At 45.1% G+C, this 26,787-nt stretch overlaps 2 protein-coding genes across 4 annotated transcripts in view; one reads left to right on the plus strand and one right to left on the minus strand.

Annotated features, from left to right (window-relative positions):
- Nucleotides 1-4: 4 nt before the first annotated feature.
- LOC112223658 (katanin-interacting protein) overlaps nt 5-26,787 on the minus strand; it is a 32,995-nt gene continuing 6,212 nt past the window's right edge. The window contains exons 5-28 of one of the 3 annotated variants that reach the window (XM_024386762.2): nt 26,437-26,552; nt 26,119-26,220; nt 25,666-25,815; nt 25,021-25,276; nt 24,568-24,708; nt 24,303-24,460; nt 23,946-24,052; nt 22,916-23,012; nt 22,495-22,701; nt 21,668-21,805; nt 19,708-20,569; nt 18,099-18,911; nt 16,966-17,180; nt 16,762-16,837; nt 16,423-16,600; nt 12,247-12,412; nt 11,706-11,896; nt 6,294-6,358; nt 5,849-5,959; nt 3,742-3,974; nt 3,211-3,371; nt 2,779-2,814; nt 2,353-2,438; nt 5-1,972 (exon numbers count right to left, since the gene is read on the minus strand). In XM_024386762.2, the coding sequence (XP_024242530.1) occupies nt 1,914-1,972; nt 2,353-2,438; nt 2,779-2,814; nt 3,211-3,371; nt 3,742-3,974; nt 5,849-5,959; nt 6,294-6,358; nt 11,706-11,896; nt 12,247-12,412; nt 16,423-16,600; nt 16,762-16,837; nt 16,966-17,180; nt 18,099-18,911; nt 19,708-20,569; nt 21,668-21,805; nt 22,495-22,701; nt 22,916-23,012; nt 23,946-24,052; nt 24,303-24,460; nt 24,568-24,708; nt 25,021-25,276; nt 25,666-25,815; nt 26,119-26,220; nt 26,437-26,552 (4,724 nt within the window). In that variant the 3' untranslated portion in view covers nt 5-1,913. Of the gene's footprint in view, nt 1,973-2,352; nt 2,439-2,778; nt 2,815-3,210; nt 3,372-3,741; nt 3,975-5,848; nt 5,960-6,293; nt 6,359-11,705; nt 11,897-12,246; nt 12,413-16,422; nt 16,601-16,761; nt 16,838-16,965; nt 17,181-18,098; nt 18,912-19,707; nt 20,570-21,667; nt 21,806-22,494; nt 22,705-22,915; nt 23,013-23,945; nt 24,053-24,302; nt 24,461-24,567; nt 24,709-25,020; nt 25,277-25,665; nt 25,816-26,118; nt 26,221-26,436; nt 26,553-26,787 lie in introns of all 3 variants that reach the window. The other 2 variants (XM_024386761.2, XM_024386763.2) reach the window with 2 other exon arrangements.
- LOC112223662 (cyclin-dependent kinase 5 activator 1-like) lies at nt 13,809-14,402 on the plus strand. Its single transcript, XM_024386772.2, has one exon. The coding sequence runs from the start codon at nt 13,957-13,959 to the stop codon at nt 14,338-14,340; it is 384 nt and encodes a 127-aa protein (XP_024242540.1). The 5' UTR covers nt 13,809-13,956; the 3' UTR covers nt 14,341-14,402.

Below are 26,787 nucleotides of genomic sequence, written 5' to 3' on the forward strand. Positions count from 1 at the left end.
CTTGTTTTAAAAGGATTATTTTATTTATTCAAATAAAACACTTATTTGAACAAGATTTTTAGAAAATAATAAAAATATTTCAACGCGGAATGTCCCACTTAACAGTAATAACACCGTCACTCAAAGCATGACGGAGGTGCAGTGTGAAGCCTAAACCCAGACTGACATTTTAAATCAAATACATAAAACTGCATTAAAAAAAAAAACATGTAACTCCTCTATCATATACAAGAGTATTTAGTAAGAAATAGGCTATATTGTGGCTCAATGAAGCAGCAAATTATTTAAAAAATACAAGGGTCTACCTTTTTACATTTGTAACCGAAGCCACAACTGTGGTAACTTGTCCATGCAACAAAATACTACTGGGTATAAGGTATACCACGCCAACTATAGATTATACTCAACCATTCAAGATAAAACAAGATTTCTGCAAAGATCCATCCCTTTGTAAAGATCACATTTGACCTATTTGAGGTATGTTTTACAGTGTTTGCATATTAAATATTTCTGGTTACATATGGTTACATATTCTTAGGTGTGTTTCAACTAAAGGCCAAAATGTATATCTTGATAATATATCTAAACTTATGGAAATAACAATATTTTAGCCTACAACTATCGCTACAAGTGGGTGTCTCATAACTGTTTTCATATCAAACAACTTCAATAAAAGGTCACTTAGTTTGCAAACATGTCTTAGTAATACATAGTGTTGAACGTCTATAGTTTTCACCGATATATTACTTAATCAAAAATATGAATATATTCGAGATTGCAAAATGCATATCTAAGCAAGTGTACTGTTTTTGTGTTAAGCAAATGCAGCGGCCTAGGATGTCTTAACTGTATCCGACCTATTGCTTCAATGTGACCCAATAATCAGTACCGACGCCTGATTCTACTTCATGAAACAGACAGTCAGTCAAATTATCCACCCTGCGTTGTAAATCTTTCAAAGGTTAAACCTCCATCCGACACCACAGACACCTAGAAAAAATCATTTGACTGTGAGATATTAGACGAGAGAAAATATGAACTGGTTTACTGCATAGCATTCAGACGGGGTTGGTGCACATTGCAGTTGCATTACTCAATTGTCATGTGTTATGCCGCTAGGCGAGGGGCTATTAAAACTAGGCTTTTCATCAACACAACTCATTCATAAAATGTAGGATCCGGATCCCATCTATTAAGAGCGTACTTGTTGCCACGGAGTTCATCTTTGAGTAGCTCTGCACCACAAGCGACAGGAGAACGCAGCACAACATCAAGAGGGGCAGCGACAGACAGTAACATCACCAGGCACAAAGATGGCCGACATAGCAGCCTAATATAGGTTCACTCTGACACTGTGAAAAGGACAATCACAACTGGAGTTACTACAAAAAGGTCCTGCAGTACTGACGTAGTACTACACACGTACCATACATATGGTGTGGTACTACACAGTTATTATGCGATGTAGTACTACTACACAGGGACTACTAATCGGATGTAACGTTAGCACTACACAAGTACTATGCATCTGATGTAGTATTACACAGGTACTATGCATCTGTAGGAGTCTAGAGAGATCGGAGTGACAAGAGAACCAATCCAACCAGAAAGTGGAAGGCCAATCCTGTGGGCGGATGGATACAAACCCAATGTGTTCTGTACAAGCCTCTTCAAAAGTAGACCCACCCCACACACAAGAGCTGTCACTAGGCAACACTATAGTTCAATGACTGATGGAAGACAATGGGAGTTGTTTTCTTTTCGGCTGGTCAAGGATTGTGTTAAAAGTCCCCAGAGGGGGATAGTGCAGATAGTCAGTAAACCCTCATCCCTTCATTACTGTTCCCTACAATTAACCAGTGAGACACCAACCACCATCTCTCTTTCTGATCGTCTGCCTGTCAGTCCGTCTGTCAGTACCTCCTTTTCGCCTGCTTTCCAGTGTCTGTCATGCAGGTTTTAGGCCGAAGTGCTGCAAGATGGGAAACCAAATATGGTTTTGGTTAATTATAGTGTCCAAAAAAGTCAAGGGTTGTTCACACACAAAAATAGATAAAACATCAGAAATTCCAAGTTTGTTTAAAAAAAAAAGAAGTATTTTCTCCCCTTGCATTTCAGCAGGCAGGGGGGCCATTCACACAGATGTTTTGTTGCATTTGGTATGTTTAAAAGACACCGAAACATCTGGGTCAATAATAGTGTAGAAATATCACCTCTAACAACACTGATAATATAACAAGGTAGTTATAGCTTTTTGTTTAATTTGCTTCTCACTGTTTATTGTATTACACGTGGTATTTTAAAATGTATATTTACTGAACAAAGAAATTCTGACTGAATTGCATTGGCTACCTGGATCAGCGGTTTGTTTCTTCTTGTTGTGATGGACTATCTGATTCTCATTGGTCATCTTCACATCTTGGTCCTCCACATAGTTGCTGCAAAACAAAACAAGGAGGGGAAAACAAAACAGTTGAATTTCTGCCCGTGCATTATCTGGCCAGGTATATGAAAGGCTGGAGCACAGGAGCCGCGGAGGACACAAAATGGAGGACGGACAGACAAGCAAGCTTGAAGCTCCAAGTCTTATGTCCTACAAAGAAGCTACAGAGAGGTGGAGGGACAAGGGACCAGGAGGTCTGTTGGAACTTGAAGGACTTGGCATCACAAGCTAAGCTGTGGGTTGGAGGTTGGGATGACTGGGAAGACTTGGGGGTATGAACGCAACCCGAGGGAGGGCTGACTGACACAAGGCCAATCTGGGACTCTGTTACTCACTGTTTCAGATCGTGATGTCTGCTACTACTGCGGGGGCTGGAGTAGAGAGAGCACATCTCCGTTTAACACAGAAAAAGACTTCAGTGCCAATCATTCACTGATAGAGCTAATAGGAATGTCCGTCCTTGTAAAGACATGACAGCTCCTCCACTATCCTACACAGTCTCCTTCTATTTGAAACAACTCATTTAAAATGGAATTTTATTTATCACATGCTTCGTAAACAACATATGAATATGGTAAATTACTTCACATACTCTGCCACTATGAACACGTTGACAGCAGCTGGACAGAAGAACCAATAAGTATGTGTGCAAATTGTTGGCCAAAGCAGCCAAACCAATCTGCACCTGTGTGAATTGTGATGGACAGGCAGCAGAGCAAATCATTTGCTTATATCAGGCTACAGCAGCCAATCCCATGCTGGGTTACCTGATTACAGTGTTCCTTTCACGGTGGGCGATGCGGGCGTTGTCGGTGAAGAGGATAGTGTGGTAGGGCAACACCAGGTCACAGGTGGGCAGGATGCCCCGCGCCGCCTGGCTCACGCTGTCCAAGACGCCGTTATAAACCAAGAGGTCATCGACTAACAGCTACACAAAGGAAGACACAAGGAAGGCTAACAGGCGTCCATTACGCTACCCACAGGAGACTGTGGGAAGCATAGTGGAGGAACTCTCATGTCTTTTCAAGGACAGACGTTCCTATTGGTTCTAACAGTAAGTCATTCATTTATTCGCTTTGATTTTCACCCAGAAAGTTAAACAGAGAACATATGATTGTTTACATAAAATATCTAGGGAAGAGTTTAGAGTAATAATAATAATCGTACTTTATTAGTCCATTGTTGTCAGAAATGATTCTTATTCTGCTCTGTTCCCAAGTTCTAAATCCTGGGTCTCACTGATGAACATGGTCAGTGTTACCGTACTAAGTAGGAGAGAGAACAGAAGACTGACTTACCCCAAACTCCTTTACCCCCCTCTGTGGGGTCTTGGAGTAGTTCCACAGTTTGATCATGGACACGGTCACTGGCTGGTCAAATATGAGATACACGCGATTCACCAGTCCGGGGAGCACCGGTGCTAGCCACATGTGTCTGCCATCATGAGTGCCATCTACCAGCTTATCTGGAGTCCTCACATCACCGTTCACACTGTCCAGGACATTCACACTGTCTGGGAACGCAGCAATGTCTAGGAGAAGCACTGTTAAAGAATGGACTCAGCCAATTTGTGTTGACTACTATGGCTTTACTCCTGCCATTTCTATTTCCTCCACTAGAGGACCCCCTTTAATGATTTCAGGGTATATTTTATGTTTGGGATTTTACCAAACTTGGTCCCGGTTTGGGTTCCTACTTTATGGCCAAGTTGCAAAATCAAAATTGGCTATATTGTAGACATTTATGAAAAAAAAAAAAAAAACTATTTTTGGTGTTCATTTAAGGTTAGGGTTAAGCGTGAGGTTATCAGTGTGGTTATAAGGTTAGGCCTAAAATCAGAATTTAAGAAGATAAATTGTAGAACTAGGCAGGGTTTTTGACTTTGCAAGTTGGCCAGATAGTGATGACAGTACAGGGAGAGCAGGCTTTCGTTTCACCCTAGCACGAAACAAACCAGATTCAACTAATCAGGTGTTTTAATGCTGGGCTATAACAAAAGCCTGTGGCTTTTATATACACCCTGTGGATTTCCAGGACCAGGGTTGGTGACCAGTCTCAGGCCAGACTCGAGGTATCACGCTAGCTACCCTACATGACCAAAAGTATGTGGACACCTGTTCGTTGAACATCTCATTCAAAAATAATGGGCATTAATATGGAGTTGGTCCCCCCTTTGCCACTATAACAGCCTCCATCCACTCTTCTGGGAAGGCTTTCCACTAGATGTTGGAACGTTTCTGCAAGGACTTGCTTCCATTCAGCCATAAGAGTGTTAGTGAGGTCGGACACTGATGTTGGGCGATTAGGCCTGGCTTGCAGTCGGCGTTCCAATTCATCCCAAAGGTGTTCGTTGGAGTTGAGGTCAGGGCTCTGTACAGGCAAGTCAAGTTCTTCCACACCGATCTCAACAAATAATTTCTGTATGGACCTCGCGCTGTCCACGGGGGCATTGTAACACTGAAACAGGAAAGGGCCTTCCCCAAATTGTTGCCACAAAGTTGGAAGCACAGAATCATCTAGAATGTCATTGTATGCTGTATCATTAAGATTTCCCTTCACTGGAACTAAGGGGCCTAGCCCGAATCATGAATAACAACACCAGACCATTATTCCTTATCGACCAAACTTTACAGTTGGCACTATCCATTGGGGCAGGTAGCGTTACCCTGGCATCCTCCAAACCCAGACAGATGTCTGTCAAGATGGTGAAGCGTGATTTATCACTCCAGAGAACGCGTTTCCACTGCTCCATAGTCCAATGGCGGCGATCTTTACACCACTGCAGCGGACGCTTGGCATTGCGCATGGCGATCTTAGGATTATGTGCGGCTGCTCGGCCATGGAAACCCATTTCATGAAGCTCCCGACGAACAGTTATTGTGCTGACGTTGCTTCCAGAGGCAGTTTGGAACTCGGTAGTGAGTGTTGCAACCGAGGACACACGGTTTTTAAGTGCTTCTGCACACGTTGGTCCCGTTCTGTGTGCTTGTGTGGCCTACCACTTCGTGGCTGAGACGTTGTTACTCTTAGACGTTTCCACTTCACAGCACCAAGGCAGAAATTTAACGAACTGACTTGTTGGAAAGGTGGCATCCTATGACAGTGCCCCGTTGAAAGTCACGGAGGTCTTCAGTAAGGCCATTCTACTGCCAATGTTTGTCTGTGGAGATTGCATGGCTGTGTGCTCGATTTTATACACCTGTCAGAAACGGGTGTGGCTGAAATAGCCAATTCCACTCATTTGAAGGGGTGTCCACATACTTTTGTATATAGTGAAGCTCAGCCAGTCAGGTCTAGTGAGACTAGCGACCACCAAGTGCAGATTGCAGCAGTGATGGTTCTCAGTATTTGTGTGTGTGTGTGTGTGTGTGTGTGTGTGTGGTGTTTACATTGTAGGTAGGATACTGTTGTCACTGAGGGGGATCTTCTCGTCGTTCTGGTCATAGAACTCCAGGCCGTTCATACCAATGTAGTAGGGGTCACCCCAGGTGGTCAGCAGCTGCAGCTGGAAGATGACTGGTGGGTCAAGGGTTAAGGAAGAGAGACGTGGAGCCATGTACACACTCAGGACTTTGGCAGTCAACAAGTAATTTAGTGATTGTCCAGATCACAGTATCCCAGCAGGCAAAACTGGTTGTAATGACATTTACGAAAAGCAAAACAATAATATATATTTGTCAATTTTATCCACTATAAGGTGATTTATTCATTGTTGGGGTCAATTCTATCCACTGGTCGCATTACTTCTGCATCTCCATGTAAGGGGACTATGTAAGGTGACATGTTATGTTAGTAAAGGCATACTGTATTCTGTGGGGCTATTTCTTGTGAGCAGCAGGAGAAAGGATACATCCACAAGGCATGATGGGGGCCTCGTAGTCCATGCTGGCATGCTCCTGTCTTTTGGAACCAGCTCTGAAAACCACACAAGACACAAACCTTAAGATTATATCTCATATTTTATAGCAGTACTGTAGTTGAGAATATGAAATAGGCCATGGCTACGGAAACAGAGTTTTCGTCCACGCCCCACCCTCCCCTCCAGGAAACATATTTTTTAAAGGTAAGGATCCGGATCACGTTCTGCCCATGTGTTATTTTATGCACACATTGGTTTTTCTAACGTAGCTGCTGCTCCCCCCTCCCTTCACGTTTCGTGATGATGATGAAGCCAATATCTCTGCCTCGTATTTCTGAACAGCTGAAGTAAAAACCCGGAGGAGATTTGAACGAACATATATATTATGAAAGTTACAATCTTCTCTGTCAGTCTTTTGTAACAGATATCGCAGTTGCACAAGCAGGACTCAGTCCCTACACTTTGGACACATTTTGTGTGCACATTTTCATTTTGTGTCATCCCTTGCCATAGTTACGCCATATGTTGATATCGTGGCGAGAGTAAATAGATGCATGTAACTCCGTGCCTAAGAAGAACATGAAATCACTAGACTGCCTGTCTGTGTTGTGCTTATGTATGCAATACTGACGACAAAGTTTGTACGAACATGTCCATAATGTATTGTGTATAAAACATGAAAATAGCCGGGTCAAGAGCTTCAAGTTCCTTGGTGTCCACATCACCAACGAACTATCAGGGTCCAAACATACCAAGACAGTCGTGAAGAGGGCACGACAAAACCTTTCCCCCCTCAGGAGACTGAAAAGATTTGGCATGGGTCACCAGATCCTCAAAAGGTTCGACAGCTGCACCATCGAGAGCATCCTGAACGGTTGCATAACCTCCTGGTATGGCAAATGGAATTTATTTTTGCTGTTGTCTGTTTTTCATGTTATTTTCAATACGTGTCACATATCAGTTTGCAAACAATGTAAAATAATAATAATCATTGAGTTAATAATGCTGCATACAAACATGGTGTATTTTTTGCTTTCTTGAGTAAGGCAACTCCAAAATGCAGGTGTTTCAGCCTAGCTCAGTGCTTTCTGTGATGGAGGGGCAGCCAGCGGAACATACAGAGCATAGGGGTTGGTAATGTTCTCTAGTTGCGCTGTGATTGGCTCAGTGTTCTGTCACTCAAGGGAACACTATGTAACCGCAAAATCAACGCAGAGAGCTCGAGAATTCAAGCCCCTTGGGTGCTGCCATAGATTTACATTAGAAGTGCCCACCCAAGAAGGCTCAAGGTCATTGGCCACAGATAAAATGTCGTCAAATCACGTTATATCTACAGTAGCTTTGAATGGACTGATCATGTCAACATTATACTTTCAAAATCTTAGCTAGCACGCTAGACAAGCAGTCATCATCATGAATCAAGTCGACAATCTACTGGCAAATCCTTTTCAATCCTTGTCATATGAAGAAAAACTATAGATAAAACGTATTGGTGCTCACCGGCCATTGGACATACAGTGCCTTGCGAAAGTATTCGGCCCCCTTGAACTTTGCGACCTTTTGCCACATTTCAGGCTTCAAACATAAAGATATAAAACTGTATTTTTTTCTGAAGAATCAACAACAAGTGGGACACAATCATGAAGTGGAACGACATTTATTGGATATTTCAAACTTTTTTAACAAATCAAAAACTGAAAAATTGGGCGTGCAAAATTATTCAGCCCCTTTACTTTCAGTGCAGCAAACTCTCTCCAGAAGTTCAGTGAGGATCTCTGAATGATCCAATGTTGACCTAAATGACTAATGATGATAAATACAATCCACTTGTGTGTAATCAAGTCTCCGTATAAATGCACCTGCACTGTGATACTCTCAGAGGTCCGTTAAAAGCGCAGAGAGCATCATGAAGAACAAGGAACACACCAGGCAGGTCCGAGATACTGTTGTGAAGAAGTTTAAAGCCGGATTTGGATACAAAAAGATTTCCCAAGCTTTAAACATCCCAAGGAGCACTGTGCAAGCGATAATATTGAAATGGAAGGAGTATCAGACCACTGCAAATCTACCAAGACCTGGCCGTCCCTCTAAACTTTCAGCTCATACAAGGAGAAGACTGATCAAAGATGCAGCCAAGAGGCCCATGATCACTCTGGATGAACTGCAGAGATCTACAGCTGAGGTGGGAGACTCTGTCCATAGGACAACAATCAGTCGTATATTGCACAAATCTGGCCTTTATGGAAGTGGCAAGAAGAAAGCCATTTCTTAAAGATATCCATAAAAAGTGTTGTTTAAAGTTTGCCACAAGCCACCTGGGAGACACACCAAACATGTGGAAGAAGGTGCTCTGGTCAGATGAAACCAAAATTGAACTTTTGGCAACAATGCAAAATGTTATGTTTGGTGTAAAAGCAACACAGCTCATCACCCTGAACACAACATCCCCACTGTCAAACATGGTGGTGGCAGCATCATGGTTTGGGCCTGCTTTTCTTCAGCAGGGACAGGGAAGATGGTTAAAATTGATGGGAAGATGGATGGAGCCAAATACAGGACCATTCCGGAAGAAAACCTGATGGAGTCTGCAAAAGACCTGAGACTGGGACGGAGATTTGTCTTCCAACAAGACAATGATCCAAAACATAAAGCAAAATCTACAATGGAATGGTTCAAAAATAAACATATCCAGGTGTTAGAATGGCCAAGTCAAAGTCCAGACCTGAATCCAATCGAGAATCTGTGGAAAAAACTGAAAACTGCTGTTCACAAATGCTCTCCATCCAACCTCACTGAGCTCGAGCTGTTTTGCAAGGAGGAATGGGAAAAAATGTCAGTCTCTCGATGTGCAAAACTGATAGAGACATACCCCAAGCGACTTACAGCTGTAATCGCAGCAAAAGGTGGTGCTACAAAGTATTAACTTAAGGGGGCTGAATAATTTTGCACGCCCAATTTTTCAGTTTTTGATTTGTTAAAAAAGTTTTAAATATCCAATAAATGTCGTTCCACTTCATGATTGTGTCCCACTTATTGTTGATTCTTCACAAAAAAATACAGTTTTATATCTTTATGTTTGAAGCCTGAAATGTGGCAAAAGGTCGCAAAGTTCAAGGGGGCAGAATACTTTCGCAAGGCACTGTAAATATTACACAACAAGTTGGAAATGCAAATTCAATAATGAGTGGTTTGAAAGGAATCAGTGGCTAACTGCAAGCTTTGCAAAGCAATCACTAGCCTGCAATTCAGTGGAAAGGGTGTGTGGTCCAAGTCTGGGTTTAAGGGTCAATTTTGCAAGCTTAAAAGGATAAACATTCACATGAAACACCATGGGCCAGAAAAGGTTGAATACATTGACCAGGCTGTCAATCCAGCATGACTTCTTCTGTGTTCAAAAGAACTGGAAACTCTTCAGTGAGTTCAAGACAACTGGGAACTCTGAAAAAAACGACCTCCGACTGGGAAAATACGTTATGAACGGGAATTCCAAATCTGGAACTAGGGCCTCTTTCTAGAGGTCTGACCTGAAGATCACTGACGTCACGATTCAACCTTGGTTTTCCCCTCAGAGTTCCCACTTGTCTTGAATGCCCCATAAATCCAGAGAATGCCAGACTTGATGAAAAGGTTTGATGACAAAATTTGCCGACAAGAAGGACCGCTGCGACATCTTCCTGTTCAAGTGAGCACAGCACAACAAGGTGAGTCCAAAAATGTATTGTATGCTGCTGCATAAATTATGTAATATGCCAGGGAGATATGTATACTGTAGCTAAGAAAGTAATACTATGTGTATGTTGTGTAGTAAGATGTTAGAAGCCTATGTGTCTCACCCTAATAATTTTCTGCCTTTCCCCCTCATAACTTAGCCTACTGTTCTGACTTGGTGGTGCACATGTAGGTTGTTTTTGAGAAATGTCATCATTGAATATTGTAGGAGCTTTCATTGTCTGCTTATATGCCTGCCTCCTTTATCTATCCTACAGTTCTGACTTGGTGTACAAGGAGAATACTGTAAGAACAACCCGTGTTCTGAATTCTGTCTCTGTACATTTCAAAAGTGCTGAACAAATAGTTATACTGACTACGCCCGTCTTAGCTCGCTCATTAATGTCGCAATCGAAATTACGAGTTGCCTCAACCACTCATTGTTTCCTTTATGCCATAGTTTGTACAGCTCAGTTATCAGTAGAAACCACATTTGTTTAAGCAAGTGTGCCATATCAGCTATGTTTTTTAAAAAGGAACTACATGAGGCTGAATTAACTGTTTCGCTGCCAGACAAGGCTCTACTGATATCCAGGTCTAGCAGTGGTAACGATTCACTCCATGGTGCTGAAAAGAAAGCTCTGTTGGGACAGATTAATGTAGGCAGTTTGTGGGCACCGTTTGTCACCGTTATAGTGCAATTAATGTATTGCTTAGTGTTGTGTAGTTGCTTTGCTGGCATGCAAAAAGAAAAAAATGTATTTTTTTTTGTCCCACCAAGATTTACATGCTAAAATTGCCACTGCACCAGTGACCAGACAAAAACGATCGAGGAGGGGGGAGTGGCAGCGAAGGACTCACCACAGCAGCTACGTAGGCAGCAGAGTGGGCACTCAGCTCCGTAAAAAAAACATCTGTATTTTTAGCCTGGGCAAATTGGGATACAGAAACCCTGTATCTGTAGCCACTCTATATGAATTATCATATGAATTCGTCATACTTTGGATGCATGACTAAGTGTTTGGCACAGTGAGGATAATGGGCAGAATGCTATTTTACGAGACGCTAAAGGCATCAGGACGCTTCAGTCCGGCTGGGCCGAACAGAACGAGTGTGCTTGAATACTCCCTTGAAAGACCTTCGCTTCAAAAACTTGTAAAAAAAAGCATCAATAGTACTGTTTGTCCATTTTGAGGCGCCCTAGCCAGTATACACTTCCTCAAAATAGTCTGAAATCATCTAAGATAAATATCTGACAGATTTCTTGAGTTTTCAATAAAAATGTTTAAATGAGTCGTCTCTCGTTGAATGACTACAAAGACTTTATTTTAAAATCTCCACTGTTAACCAATCACAGACGAAGGGGCGTAGACTTCGGCTCCAAACTTCAGCTCGCCTCCAGAGAATTGTTTGTGTGCCCGAACAGCCGAAATAACCCTTACCGGACTCCAAAACGAACAAAACCGTCACAAAATGTCATCATAGTATATGCACCAACTCTACCAGACTGTTTTGGCTGGGAAGCAGGCAGATGTCTTACAACAACAGAGCCATTACTTTAAACACCTTCCTATTGGGAGGTGGCCTACAACTAGCCTGGTCCTAGGTCTGTTTATGCTGTTTTGTCAACTCTTTTGGTCATTGGCAAGACAGAAACAAACAGATCTGGGATCAGACTAGCCTACAAGTACTCACTTCAGTGTGTAGGCCAAGTCCTCTGCTGTAGTTTTGCTGTTGACCAGGCCAGTGGTGGGGTTCTGGAGGAAGTCGATGAAGAGGATCTCCTGAGCAAAGTCAAAGTGACAGTTCCCTGGTCCCTTCCTGATGAGGAAGCCCTCTGCTGGAGAGATGAGCCTATTGTCCAGAGACACATGGATCACCTTCACCTGGAGAACACAGGAACAATACATGGGTATCTTAACAAAATGTGGATCATGGTTAGAATTGTATTTTTTGTGGGGAATAGGGATTCACCCCCTAAAACAACATTCTCAGTCAATTCAGAGCTATTTAAAAAACCTATGGCAGTTATTGCATATGTTGTATATGCACTCTTATGGGGCATCGCATAGATTTGTACAACTACAACGCACCGCACATTTAACGACAACTCCGAAATACAATGGCAACCTACAGGGCCCAGATATTTCTATTATTTCATTTGACACTTCCACCAGAATACTAAAAAGGCAGGAAGTTCTCCATCGCAGTGACTAAACAAGTGACTCTCTCTCACCCCTCTGTAGGAGTCCTCTGGGGTCTTGTTGTAGTTCCAGATGCGGAGGCCAGCCACCGTCTGGGCCTGGTCAAAGTTGACTGTCAGGGTGTGGTGCTGTCCACAGAAGAACGGGATCAGCCACATGTGCTGGTCTTCAGTGGTGATGTTGTGGCCGTCAATGAGTCTGGACAGAGGAGAGAGAGAGACACCTCACTGGTTATGTACAAGTCATTCTGCAGCATAACGGACATGAAAACCTAGTATTTATGAGACACTTTGTTATACTTGGGACACTTTAGACTGCTTCCTATCCTTGCAGTAGGGGTACGTGTTCACTTCTGTGTAAACTGAACCTTTTTTGTTTTTACAGTGTGTATTTTAGAAGAAGAAAAAAACGTTCAAATACACAATTGTTCCATGCAAGGCTATAGCATGATATTTGAAATGCATTAAAAAAAAGTTTACATTTAGTTTTTATGATGGTGCATTGAGCTGCTGCTGCTTCAAACGCCATGTGACATTGTTTATGTTTTTCAGTGGCAGTTTTGTTGTGCACTGTTGTTGCACCTACAGAGGGGTATACTACAAAGCAGAATCAACTTTGGTAAGCAACCAGAATTTTGTAATTTTTTTTTATGGCTACTAAAAAAAGCTACACTTAAGGCACTGGCCGGCAGGGATCTCCTTGCGCAGTGCACACTGACCAGGTCGCCAGGTGTACGGTGTTTCCTCCGACACATTGGTGTGGCTGGCTTCCGGGTTGGATGTGCATTGTGTCAAGAAACAGTGCGGCTTGGTTGGGTTGTGTTTCGGAGGACACATGGCTCTCGACCTTCGCCTCTCCCAAGTCCGTACGGGAGTTGCAGCGATGAGACAAGACTGTAACTACCAATTGGATACCACAAAATTGGGGAGAAGAAAAAAAGGGCTAAAATAATAAGAATAATAATTTTTTCAAAAGCTACACTTAAGATAGTGTCTTTTGGTTTGTGAAACAAACTAAACCATTTCCATTTCAAGCTCATCTTTCTACAAAATAAAAAGTTGTACCAGAATATTTAGGCAAGTTGGCTGGCTAAAGCCTTGATAGCGGTTTTGTAGTATACCCCTCGGTGCTGAGGATGCACAAAGTTTTAATTTCCCATCATGTTGCATTTGACATGAAAAGGCTATTTATTTTAGTAGCGCATTTACAGAGCATGCGCGATGCTAACGGAGGTTCCACTGACCCAGATCAATGCAATAACTTGTCAGAAAACATTTTAACCGTCCATTGACGCATTGTATTGCAACACTATAAGTTTGCTAGCACTAGCAGCCACCGACAAGCTAAGTTATTTAGTTTAAAACGTTAGCCACTATGGCGAACATCACACTTCATCCTTCACAGCATCGCTTCTATGACATGCCCCTTTACTGCGACGCGGACACTCCATCTCAGAACCTTGAACGGCAGCCGATGTACACAACCATAACCGCCTTGAAATCAAAGCCTACGGCTAAACAAAGTGTCTTTACATTTCAAATCAACAAAGAAACAATTTTAAATTCTTTGGATTTTCGACTTGATAAACCTAATGTTGACCGATGCACAATGCTGTTGACTGAGTGGGAAAATGTAGCCTGGCTTTGCCATGCATTTCAAATAGCTAAAAAGTTTCCATTTAATTTTCCACAGTCACTACTGATCCTGACATAATCTGCTCAGACTGCCTCTTGATCCAACTCATGAGAAATGTGCAGTCTTTCTCGCCCAGCTATCAAAAGGCAGACGGAGATGGGCCGGTCACGGTGGGCCATGACACGGCCGTTCAGAACTACAACAACGCCAAAGACAAGAACCTGAAGCGACACTCGCTTATCAACAAGAAACGGAAGGAGAACAGCGTGACCCACCTCAACAACGAGAACCCGGAGAAGCCTCAGTCATGCACCAACCTGTCCACCCTTACCCAGTACCAGTGTCCCCCAGACCTCATCGAGAGCTCAGACAACGCCGCCTCGCCGGTTGAGAAGGCCCCCCTGACCATCTCCAACATGGCCGCCCGACATTTTATTTTACCTTTATTTAACCAGGCAAGTCAGTTAAGAACAAATTCTTATTTTCAATGACGGCCTAGGAACGGTGGGTTAACTGCCTTGTTCAGAGGCAGAACGACAGATTTTTACCTTGTCAGCTCAGGGATTCAATCTTGCAACCTTCCGGTTACTAGTCCAACGCTCTAACCACCTGCCTCACGAGGAGCCTGCCTGTTACGCGAATGCAGTAAGAAGCCAAAGTAAGTTGCTAGCTAGCATTAAACTTAATCACTAGTTACAACTACACATGGTTGATGATATTACTAGTTTATCTAGCGTGTCCTGCGTTGCATATAATCAATGCAACGCTGCGGGATGATTTAACAAAAGCGCATTTGCGAAAAAGGACTGTCGTTGCTCCAACATGTACCTAACCACAAACACCAATGCCTTTCTTAAAATCAATACCCAGAAGTTTATATGATTAAACCTGCATATTTAGCTAAAAGAAATCCAGGTTAGCAAGCGATATTAACCAGGTAAAATGGTGTCACTTCTCTTGCGTTCATTGCATGCAGAGTCAGGGTATATGCAACAGTTTGGGCAGCCTGGCTCATTGCGAACTAATTTGCCAGAATTTTACGTAATTATGACATACATTGAAGGTTGTGCAATGTAACAGGAATATTTAGATTTATGGATGCCACCCGTTAGATGAAATACACAACGGTTCCGTATTTCACTGAAAGAATAAACATCTTGTTTTCGAGAGGATAGTTTCCGGATTCGACCATATTAATGACCTAAGGCTCGTATTTCTGTGTGTTATTATGTTATAATTAAGTCTATGATTTGATAGAGCAGTCTGACTGAGCGATGGTAGGCACTAGCAGGCTCATAAGCATTCATTCAAACAGCACTTTCGTGCGTTTTGCCAGCAGCTCTGCTGTTTACTTCAAGCCTATCAACTCCCGAGATTAGGCTGGTGTAACGATGTGATGTGAAATGGCTAGCTAGTTAGCGGGGTGCGCGCTAATAGCATTTCCAACATCACTCGCTCCGAGACTTGGAGTAGTTGTTCCCCTTGCTCTGCATGGGTAACGCTGCTTCGAGGGTGGCTGCGAGGAGAGGTACGGAAGCTGTACTGTTACACTGGCAATACTAAAGTGCCTATAAGAACATCCAACAGTCAAAGATATATGAAATACAAATGGTATAAAGAGAAATAGTCCTATAATTCCTATAATAACTACAACCTAAAACTTCTTACCTGGGAATATTGAAGACTCATGTTAAAAGGAACCACCAACTTTCATATGTTCTCATGTTCTGTTGTTGTAACTCATTATTACAAATACATTTTAAAAATTGTCTGATTAATCAGTACTGGCTTTTTTTGTCCTCCAATAATCGGTATCGGTATTGAAAAATCATAATTGGTTGCCCTCTAGTCTCCTCTGAGGTGGGTACGGAGCACCAGCTGCAGGACGTGGTGATCACCTGCCTCTACCTGACCTGCTCCTACATGGGCAACGAGATCTCCTACCCAGTGAGACCCTTCTTGGTGGAGAGCTCCAGGGACATCTTCTGGGACCACTGCCTGTCCATCATCAACCTAATGTGTGCCAACATGCTCCAGATGAACACGGACCAGCACTATTTCTTCCGACCTGAAAAGCGAGAGCCAGGAGGAGGAGAGGAGCCGCTTGCTCATCTGTCTGAACTGGTGAGAGGCCCCGGGAAGAGGGGCCAGAAGAGGGTAGGGGCCTACTCCAGCCTGGCATTTCAAAATGGAGGGAGGGGGACTGGTTGAGGGAGTAGGAAAGGGTAGAGGTGAAGTTTCGATGGGATTCATAGATTATGAGAGTTTATATGAGGGCCTACCAGCCACCCATGACTGTTTTACTGACTGTCTAAGGTGTGCCTGCTTACCACGGAAGGGAGGACGACCACTGCTATATATCGAAACAAAGCTGTAATAAACATTGACATGATAGACACATAAGAGTTGGAGTCAGATGAATAAAATCCCTTGCAACGCTGTTGTCATTGACAAGTTAACTGGATCACTTTGGCGTTTCATGTCTTAAAATACATCCTCAGAGGGTACGCAGTTAGATCCATCTATATTGTCAGCGTTGCGAAGTCACACACACACGCACACACAGTACTGACTTGTCGAGGGTGCGTGTGTCCTGGCCGTACTCAGGCAGGTCGTTGAGGTCCCGTGGCGAGGCGTCCAACATGGTCAGGTCCAGAGGCAGGCTGTCCCCCTCCTTCCCCACCACCTCTAACCCTGTCAGGCCCACGTAGTGGGAGTCCCCCCATGTCATACTCAACTCTATCCTAAGGCCTGGAAAGAGGGACGGTGGAGAGAGAGAAGGAGAGAGAGAGAGGAGAGTCAGCGTGGAACAAGCTGAGCTAGCTATATTTTACAGACATAAAAAGACAGTCCTGTGTGTAAAATGTGTGAAATGATCATGAATAACACTAAATTTAGACGAGAGCACTCACACTTTCCATTGTACATTCCAGGGATCTGCTCCAGGGTCTCAGACTGACCAACAGTAGGGTTCAGATGGAGGTTTAACTGAAAAATAGCAGTGAATAGAAATCAGAAATGTTAGTGTTGGGCTGGAACAAAACCTGCATGCCCTGGATCAATCAAGGCGTTCCACGTTTACACTGTATAGTCCAGGTCAGTCCGGTCAAACTCACAGTGAGGTCGTCCTCGGGTCTGAAGCCAGCCTGGGTGAAAGGTCTCTCCTCCCCCTCTCCGTCGGCCGTGCGGGGCCTCTGCAGCTCCTCCTCGTATCCAACCAGACCCTCGGAGCCCTTTGCCTCCCCGCAGAACGTCTCGTCGTAGCGAGACATGGCCTCCAGGATCTCATCGTCCGTGGTGAACAAGATGGTGTCCCCGAACTGGTCAAGACCTAAGATGAGAGCCGTGGAGGTTAAGGATAGGCATGAATAATCCCTAGTGGAGGTTAAGGATAGGCATGAATAATCCCTAGTGGAGGTAGAATTCAGTATGTTAGAGGCAAACAAATGACAACTTATTTTGTCACAAAAACAAATGCTCTAGTTCTATAATCTAACATAATAGTTCTAATGTTCTTGTCATTCCCAGATTGCAGTTTGGTGATTTAAATTAATTGTGTGGTCATCCTCACAAATCAAGCCAGTCCTCCATGAAAGCAATTCAGTTCACCAGGAATGGTCTAATACAGACCTTTTTTGAAGGGAATGAACTACACACAGAGGGGTCCTTTCCTGGACACAGATTATGACTAATGGAAAGACAAATTGAATTGCTTTCATGGAGGACTGGCCTGAATTGTGCGGATCACCACACCACTTATTTTCTTCATGAGCAAAGGATATTTTCTACCCAAAATTGCGAAGACAATGTTGTGATACACTTTATAAATACAAGAGACCAGCAACATTGATAAAAGGGTGTGGCAATAGAAGAAACAGTGGCATCTAGTGGGCAAAACCTGGTATTTTAACATGCATTTATGGGGGGAAATGCAAGCGACTTCAACATATAGTTTCTCTAAACGGGGGAAAAAAATACCATCAAATTTACTGAGAATACATTACACAGTATGAATAAACAATACTCCAAGCCACAGCTTCATACTACTTGTCAAACATAGGGAATTTATGCTGTATACTGGATGTTGAATTTCTCTGAGTTCAGATGTAATGTTGCAAGAGTGCTTATCTTATCCGAAACCATTTCAGAACAATTTGAGATGGTGGGTGTCATAGCTTGCTGAAATGAAATAGAACTACCCATTTGGGTGTCATAGGAAAGAACCTGTCCCTCACTAATGCTCCCCTACCTCCAGACAGAGTCCCTGATGCTTTGGCGATCTCTCCCCTGAAGATGCACCTCCCGTCCAGCAGCATTTCAGCTTCCTTCACCCCCCTGAACGAGTGGATCCTGGACTTGTTGTAGTTCCACACTCTTATCATGGCGACCTGACACGGCCCGGCGAACTCCAAGTAGATCACGTGACTCCTCCCCTGGGTGAAAGGTGCCAACCACAGGTGCATGTCGTCCTGTGTGAGGTTGACGCCATCGATCAGGTTGGTGACCACACGCGGGTCCTTTCCGTAGGCAGGCAGCACGTTAATATCAGGCGGGTCGGCGCGGATGCGGGTGGGAAGGAGGGGAAGACCGCTGGAGCTGAAGACTTCGAGACCGTTGAGGCCCACATAGTGGCGATCGCCCCACGTGGACAAGATGTTAATGACCAGACGTTGACCACGTGGGAGGACCGGAATTTCAAACTCCTCCTCGCGCTCCGGCTCTGCGGAAAGGTCATCCTCTGGGTCATCGCAGAGGCCCCCTTGAGGGGCGGGGGAGGAGAGGTGGGAGGAGTGGGGGACGGGGCTGCAGGAGGAGGCTCCTGGGCCGGAGGAGGGGATTATAGCAATAGTGGCGGCTCTGGAGGAACGCTGGAGGAACTCGTCAAAGATGTCGCCCTCGAAGCTCATGTTGGAGATGCGACCACGCTGGCACTGGTTGAACTTGGTGAGGGAGTCCCAGGACTCCATGAGGGTGTCGTCATGGTCCTGCTGGCTGCGGAGATGGGCCCGGGGGGTACGCTGCTGCCTCCGGTTGCTGCTGCCCGATACTGAACCTGGCTCCTCTGTGGAATCAACACACACACTCTCATGTTACCTCAAAGGCAGTGCAGAGTACATAATAAAAGTGTAGTTAAGAGCAATAGGGAAGAAGTAGTACTACTCTATATAATTTTGAGAGTAGGATTTATACTACTAAAGTTATGGCTCGCAATAAAAATATATATAATTTAATAATGGTTAACATATTCCAGGAGTGTAGAAGATAAAAGTCATGGTAATGTTGATGTGATTTTCACACTGAATAGCCCAGCTCCGACAGCTGGTGTGATGCTAGTCAAAGAGTCTTTGACCCACTTCAGGGTGATATGTCCACAATAGATATTGTCAGAGCCAGCTGGCATGTGCCTTGTGTGTTTCCAGATCGGGGGGGTGACCCATAACTAGAGGGTCTGGCTGGGAGTCTGTTGTCAGGGAGATAAAGAGAGATTATTATAGGATGTAGATTTGATGTGATGCAGCAATCTGTCTGCTCTATAATCTTATTTAGGGACAAACAAAGATATGTCTGGTCTGCCGTTGACAAGAACATTGGGAAACTAATGTCAGATCCCGAAGGTGGGGGGGGGTCATTAGTGAGTTGCAAAACTAAGGCAAGTAGACAGACAGTCTCCCACAAGAGATCATTCTGTCTCTGACCTTAAGACGGTTACATGAAATCAAATGGTTACATGAAATCGTCTGGCCTCTTTCCTGCACAGCCCGGTATGCAGAGTCGATAAAAGAGCTGCAAAAGTATGGAAAGGTATGGAATGGCTCACAACAGGTACGAGCACATAGCACACACACTGGGTTAGCTACCTATGGACAGTCCAATGGCTCCATGCTGGTGCTCCACTGCTGGTTTGCTGCTGGTACAACTAGTGTTATTGTGCCTGGCTGCGCTCCTACGTCCACTAACAGGCTGGTCCTGGCGCTGCTGGTCACTCAGCTCCTCCAGCAGGTCACCTCCCAGGTCCAGAGAGTCTGCACTCCCCTGGCCCCCGTTCACCGTCCTCTCTAACCCCTGACACACCCTCCCCGGGTTACAGCCCAGCTCCGGGAGCACCGAGGTGGAGGAGGATTGGGGGAGGGGAGGTTTGGACTCCACAGATTGCTGGGGAACTAGCCAGAGGGGCCTCTCCCTCCCAGCCTCGCAGCCCTCGGGGGCGCTCCGGGTCAGGGGCTGTAGCCACTGGGGAGTCCTGGAGGAGGAAGGCTGGGTGGTGACTGTGCGCTCTGTGGGTTGACCCGACTGCTCCAGCTGCTGTTTCAGAGGGGGGTGGGGGAGGTCCAGTTCCAGTGGGTCCACGTCAAAGGAGTTCTTCTGTAGGGGACGGTGTGTAGGCGTGGGGGTGACGGGGTTGTGTGTTTTATCCTGCAAGTCTATTCTGACCTGGGCTAGCCCCTCAGCGAGAGAGAGTCCGTGGTTGGGGTCACGATGGTGCCCTCCGTTGTTCCCCTCCATGCTCCTGTCACAATGGCGCTGTGGGCCGGCGCCACAGAGACCGTGTCCGGATGCCATGGGGCTGGGAGAGAAAGATTCTGGAACTTGGAGTGCCTGGAGGGCAATGCTGGTGCTGTAGTCGAAAACCTGGTTGCCACAGCCCTTGTCCAGCTCGCCTTCGAACACCAGCGTGCTGTTGAGGTAAAGATTCACATGCCGGGCGCCAATGTCCAGGTCCTGAAAAAGAACAGTACGGCTATTTCAGGCTCTACGCAGGGCAATATTAAGTTAATGCATTGATATTGGTAGACCATGTCAGAAAATAAACAAAACGAACTCAAAGTCAAATATATTTACTTTTTTTTTTAAATGCAGAGGTGAAAAGGGAAATGTCAAAGAGATAGAATATTCAAGTTACCATGACATAGCTAGATCAACATTGAAACTGAATGTGATACCGTACTTTTAACCAAGGAGCTTCCTAGTTGTAGGCCCCAATGTTCATACATACCTGGGAGAAATGAAGCTAACCTTGCAGACATAGTCAACTGTAAAGCTAACCGTAAGTAGCCTCCGTACCAACACACAGACAGACATAGTGGATGGCTAAAACCAGACTCCAATCTCCTCAATCCCTGCTCATTAAATCAGTGCATCTCCACCCACTGGATCACATTGCATCACACTGCTCCTTACCTCGCAGCTTAAAACACACCACCAGTACCCTAACAACGGACTCAATGAACAGAGTCGCTGTTAATATCAACCCATAACATCCATCGTTCCAGACAGAGCCCTGGTTGCCTGGGCTTTGTGCCCCGTCAGTCCTGTTTGTGACAGCAGCAGGGCGGAAGGCAGAAGCAGTAACCCGGGAGTCCCTTCACTAATCCTCCAGGGTTAATCTCTCACTGTTCCACATATGGACTGACTGGCAGCTCACGCAGCCACCGGTTAAACACAACTTCCCTCCCTCCTAAAGCCTGCTGCCAATATGGTGGTCACCCTCTAGAATCACTGGGGCTGGCTGAAGCAAGCTGGATTTATGAGCAACTGTTAACAATTGATGGAGTGCATTTTGGTAACCCCTGAACTAGGACTGGCGTGATGAACCAATCAGAGGCTGCATATGTAAGGGTTGCAGACACAGTACATGCTAACAACTTAAGTACCATTTCTATCAGATTCCATTCGAATCTTCACTTAACGCAACTCTTTTAACTAGAACTGGCAACCTACCGGCAACCTCTATCGCAAAGGTCCGGGCCAAAAGTAGTGCACGACATAAGGAGAAATAGGGTGTAGTTTCATACTCAACCTGTCAGTCTGGTCTCTTACATTGATGCTCTTGTTGTAGTTCCAGATCTTGATCCGGGATATCTGAAAGTCCGGAGAGCGCTCCGTGTTCCTGATGATGAAGTAGAGCTGGACCGGAGGATGGAAAGGACAGGTCCACATATGACGCTCCTTCGTGGTCTGGCGGTCAAAACAACATGGAGAGAAAAGCAGTCCGTTTAAGTCAGAAAATAGATGAATACATTCCCTTTAAATGACCAGAGACCCAATACAACACTTTGAAGACCCTCTTCCCAAAGTATAATTCAGAGTCCCAAGCCACGATAGTCCGGCGGCCCATTGTGACATAGCTATTTCTTTTTTATTTTATTTAACCTTGTTTGTAGCTACTGAGACACCGTCCGCGGGGGACGACCGCGCTCCTCCCCAAGATTCCCAACCAACGTGGCTCCTCGTATGCGCCTTCTATTCATTTGAACGGGTTCACGGTTGGAGAAATAGCTTGAGCCGCACTGAGAGTTCGGAAAGCATGAAAGGCAATGGTCCAATATTCTAGAACATCTCAGTGTGGACATATACATTTTGAACTATGATCAGCGCTTAAATGGGTATAAAGCGTATTTATAGCACCAATGCAAAATGCTTTGTCATGCACGACATAGGCTAATAACAGCTCATAAGCTGTCTCATGATTCCTTATGTGTTCTAATGCCTTTATAGTGGATTACGAAGAGGGTATCTACTTATAGGAAGTGTCACCAAAAATCCCTCTAAAATGATGCATGAATAGTAAATGCAATGCACCAAAACCTTTCCAAATAGTTCAATTAGTGTTATCAGAAAGGCTTTGGTGGCAGAGCTCAACTCACCTTAGGTTTCCCGTTGACCAGTGCTCCAAGGTTCCCAGGGTAGTCGGCGTTCCGGATGTCCAGGTCGTGTGGCGACACGTACAGCTTCCTGTTCCCTGGGCCGAAGAACTGCATCTCCGTCAGCCCCACCTGGCCCCTGTTCCCCCAGTTACTCAGGATCTCCATGGTGACGTACACGGTGGGCGGTGCCTCGGCCGAGACGCGCCTCTTCTGCCACCATGACAACAACAGAACTTCACGAGTCGAGTCAAGCCGTCACTTCATACAGTGTATTCTTAGCATCATAAAAAATATAATTAGAATGCTGGTAGATCTCTCTTTGCGTGTGTGTCTCTTTCGCTCTATGTTTAGCCTGTTTGTCTCACCTAAGCTGTTTTACGCTTAGTCATTCCTAGCCCTGGTATTTGATGGAGTGACTCACCGGTGGTTTGCTATTGTCTGTCTTCACTGTCTGAGGGCTGTCAAAGTTTGTGCCTGCCTCCAGTTTCTCCAACGCCTTCAGTAGTCTCTGCTGTTGCCTGGAAGAAAATGATTAGTCATCAATTGTATTGTGTCTTTCACCACATCAGTAGTCTTTGACCTTGCTCTTGGTGATCATCTACGGAAATGTACGCACGGTCACTGACAGTTATTGAAGACTCCCTACGGCTTGTTTGACTAAACCCGCTTCAAGGTCAGAGAGGTTAGGTTACCACCGACACGTTTTGGATTGTTAGAGAGCCTCGGTCAGGAAGGTATACAGTTACTGGTGCTCCTGCGCCGGCCGTCCAGGACGTACTGCATTACCACACGTTTTCTGTTACTGTACTGCAGAGTCTGTACATGGCGTTCTCATCCCAGCAAGGGAAAGGACATAGTACACAGGCAAGAGGGAGTTAGCGATGCCAGTGTCATTCTAAACGGTCACCGGACAAGACTACATTTGGCCACATCCCGATACCCATACCTCATAGATGGTTTCTTTCTCTGTAGTATGATAGTGTGGACACTATTGGAACATAGCCATTCAATGTTTTTTTCCCTTTGTGATAGTCAAGGGATTAGTATCGACCCAGATATGGACCGCGAGCCCATTCAATGCGGCCTGCAGGTGGTTTGAGTTTAAAAAAAAGAAATGATATTGGACATTTATAAAATCTCTACCCTCTTTCCAGGTTGCTAAGAATCACCAAAACAAAAGCTGAATAGTCAGGGAGCGTTGAAAATGTAAAATAAAATGTAAAAAACGATCGATAAATATTTTTTGCACATTTTGAGAAAATATAACATTTCCAGGGCGGCTCTCCAGACCTCGGTGAAGACCAAATGTGGCCCACAGGGCAAAATGAGTTTGCCGCCCCTGGTATAGACTTCGATAGTAACTTCCCTTTTCCTCTCCATATAGTGGTTAAGGATCAACACCTAACGCTTGGTGTGCAATGACACTGGCGTGTAACGTTGCAATACACTACCTGGGACCCATGAGGGTAATTCTCTGCATGGCTCTGGTCACCCCACTTTCATCTTTGTCGTCATCGTCGTCACGCAGCGAGCCGTTCGTCATCTGGTGTCCTCTCACCTGTGGATTTAGAATGGAGGAGCACAACGGAGTTCGACTTAAGACAGGGTGGTAGCCCAACCAGGTTCAACTAAAGGTCGAAAAGATGAGAAAATAAGAGAGATGGGGATAGGCTAGGATGTAAAACATGAATCATTACAGCAGACAGATTAGAAGAATACAACACAACCAACTAGAGAACCCAGAACAGCACACCCCTGATTGTGCCTATAGATATAGAATTACATTCTATGGTTGTTATCTATCCTACCGGGGTGCGGCTGAAGGCCCTGGGCTCGGGGCTCTGCAGTGGGCTGTTCTCGATCTGCAGGGCCTGGAGCACCCTGCACGCCGTCTCCTCCGAGTCGCGCTCCTCTTGGGAGGCCTTCCTCGCTGCAGACAGGGGGCGCTCTACGCGACTCCTTGGCCCTGAGAGAGAGAGGGTGGGGGAAGAGAGAGAGAGGGGGGGGCGAGTCACACTCTTGAGGCCTCTTAGTTTTATGAATGACACACATACAGGGAAGAACAGAACATACGTTGAGGATCTCTGCCATCCCTGCACTCCTTTGAGGAGGGCCTGTCCAGAGTTCTGCTCTTCACCGGCAGAGGCTTGGTGGGGACGTAGGCTTCCATGTTGTCTTTCCTCTTGGCCGACAGCGAACGCTCAATCTTACGGCCTGTAACATAATGGAAGAAACGGTCTACGAAAGGTAAAGGAATAGAGACAACCTGAGGCAAATTCCGGGCTGCAACTCAATAAAATCTCTTAACAGGCATCTTCTACATGTCTCCTTCCCTTCAACTGCAATGACATCAAACATCTGGATGGGTAAGTGGGCATCCAACATATTGCTTTCACCTATCCTATCATTTAAGATCAGTGCAAATGAAGGGTGGGGACCAGGAAAGGAAGCCACTATAGTTGAATGTTAAGATGCATCCCTGGCTGAATAACATGAATATACTGTCATCCGTATTGCTGGGAGTACCTTTAGGAGAGGGCCCAAAGTCCAACACCATGAACTCTGCAGGGTCGCGAAGGCAGCCTTTGGGCCCAGTTACTCGCGGATGACTCGTGTCAGCAGATGTTTTGTTGGAGGAGGAGGGAGGCAGGCCTAGCTCCTCCAGGCTCTCCGTGCTCTCCTCCCTCTCGATCTGCTCCTCCACCCACTCCTCGTCCGACTCCTCCCCCGCCGACCCCCTGCTGCTCCTCAGCACGCTCACCTCCAGACTCCGTCGAAGCACCTGATCACCAAAAAAACACCAATGTTGTATGTTCAATTGAGTTGAAATGGAAATGAAACTGGTCTTCTTATATGAAGAAACAGGGCAGTTCTACATTTTATGTTCCTATATTGATCTGAAGGGAATGTCTGCTTGACGTAAAAGGACATTTTAAAAAGTTGTAAATTAAGTCAGCACTCTGGATAGAATTCAATGATTTACTGTGACATGTACTCTGGTGAGATAGAAATGGTGAAGATGGCTGTATTTCTTGCACTTTAGTAGCTTGGATCAGTGTCTTGAATACGCTTCAGTATCTTAGGGAGTGAGAAGAGGAGAAAAAGGAAAGCGAGAAGAGGGAGAGAGAGGAGGGCCACGGAGGAGGGAGAGAAAAACAGTTGACCTCTCACCTTGACCTCGTCGATGTTGAGTAGGACCCTTTCGCTTTGATATTCAGGCTCCGCCTGGCTACCTCCTCGGCCATCAGCCCTGGAGCCAAACGAACGTGACACCATACAGGAGTCTCGCGGGGGGCTACGAGGAGAACGGGGACTCGACCGCTGGAGAGGCACAGGGTGAAGACAGAGCAGAGTGAGATGCAAATCATGCAAACTCAGACTGACTGCTGTATTTGACATATACAGATGCTGACACACACCATCGAAAAATGCTGAAGAACAGTGCACACAACCCGCACACACACGGGAATTTTATATAATATATAACATTTACTAGACGCTTTTATCCAAAGCCACTTACAGTCATGGGGGTCATACATTTGACATATGTTGGTCCCGGGAATTGAATGTTACAAGCGCTATGCAGCTGAGCTACAAAGGACCGTTGTTCTCTTCCTACTGTACCTCCATCTCTATACTGTCGTAGGGTTCAAAGTCTTCAGAGTACCGTCTCTCTGGAGAGATCCGCAAACAGGGTCCTTGTTCTGTTCGAATATTGACCGACTTCTGCACAGACAAAAATAGAACACTATTCAAAACACATACACTTCTATTCCATTTGTGACAACCCATGTCTGTGATCGTCGATTCGTTCACTAAATCTATTCAACCACAACAGGGTTGTTGGCGTCATCCATTAGACGTGGAATGACCAGATACTATAGAAATAGAATGACTAGACATTCTCTTTCAAAAGGTGTAGACTAACTAGAATGGCGGTACCTGAACCCATTCTCTCCTCTGCACTTCTCCCGGGGCGGTGTGGCTCCTCTTGCTGCTGTTCACCTCCAGATTGTAGGTCTCCTCCTCTGCAAGCTGCAAACCCCTTCTGGAGGCATCTGGTGATGAGTCAGAGAAAGCGAGAACACAGACACTGCACATGAGCAGTCAAGTCCGCCCTCAGAGGAAGAGGAGAACCAGACACAGATGGTTCCATAACAAACAGAAGAGGGGAAAATGGCCGCTGGTTTTACGACTGTCACTTATTATCATTTGTTCAACGGCCGTGGGCATAGGATTATACTATGCTAAATGAGGGACGGGGTTGGTGTTCAGGGATGCTACAAACATTAG

This window comes from Oncorhynchus tshawytscha, linkage group LG24, assembly GCF_018296145.1.
Source record: "Oncorhynchus tshawytscha isolate Ot180627B linkage group LG24, Otsh_v2.0, whole genome shotgun sequence".
Lineage (NCBI taxonomy): Eukaryota > Metazoa > Chordata > Actinopteri > Salmoniformes > Salmonidae > Oncorhynchus > Oncorhynchus tshawytscha.

Bases quoted from the DNA above. Each gene is read 5' to 3' on its own strand.
- LOC112223662 (XM_024386772.2), top strand. From the start codon at position 13,957: ATGAGAAATGTGCAGTCTTTCTCGCCCAGCTATCAAAAGGCAGACGGA.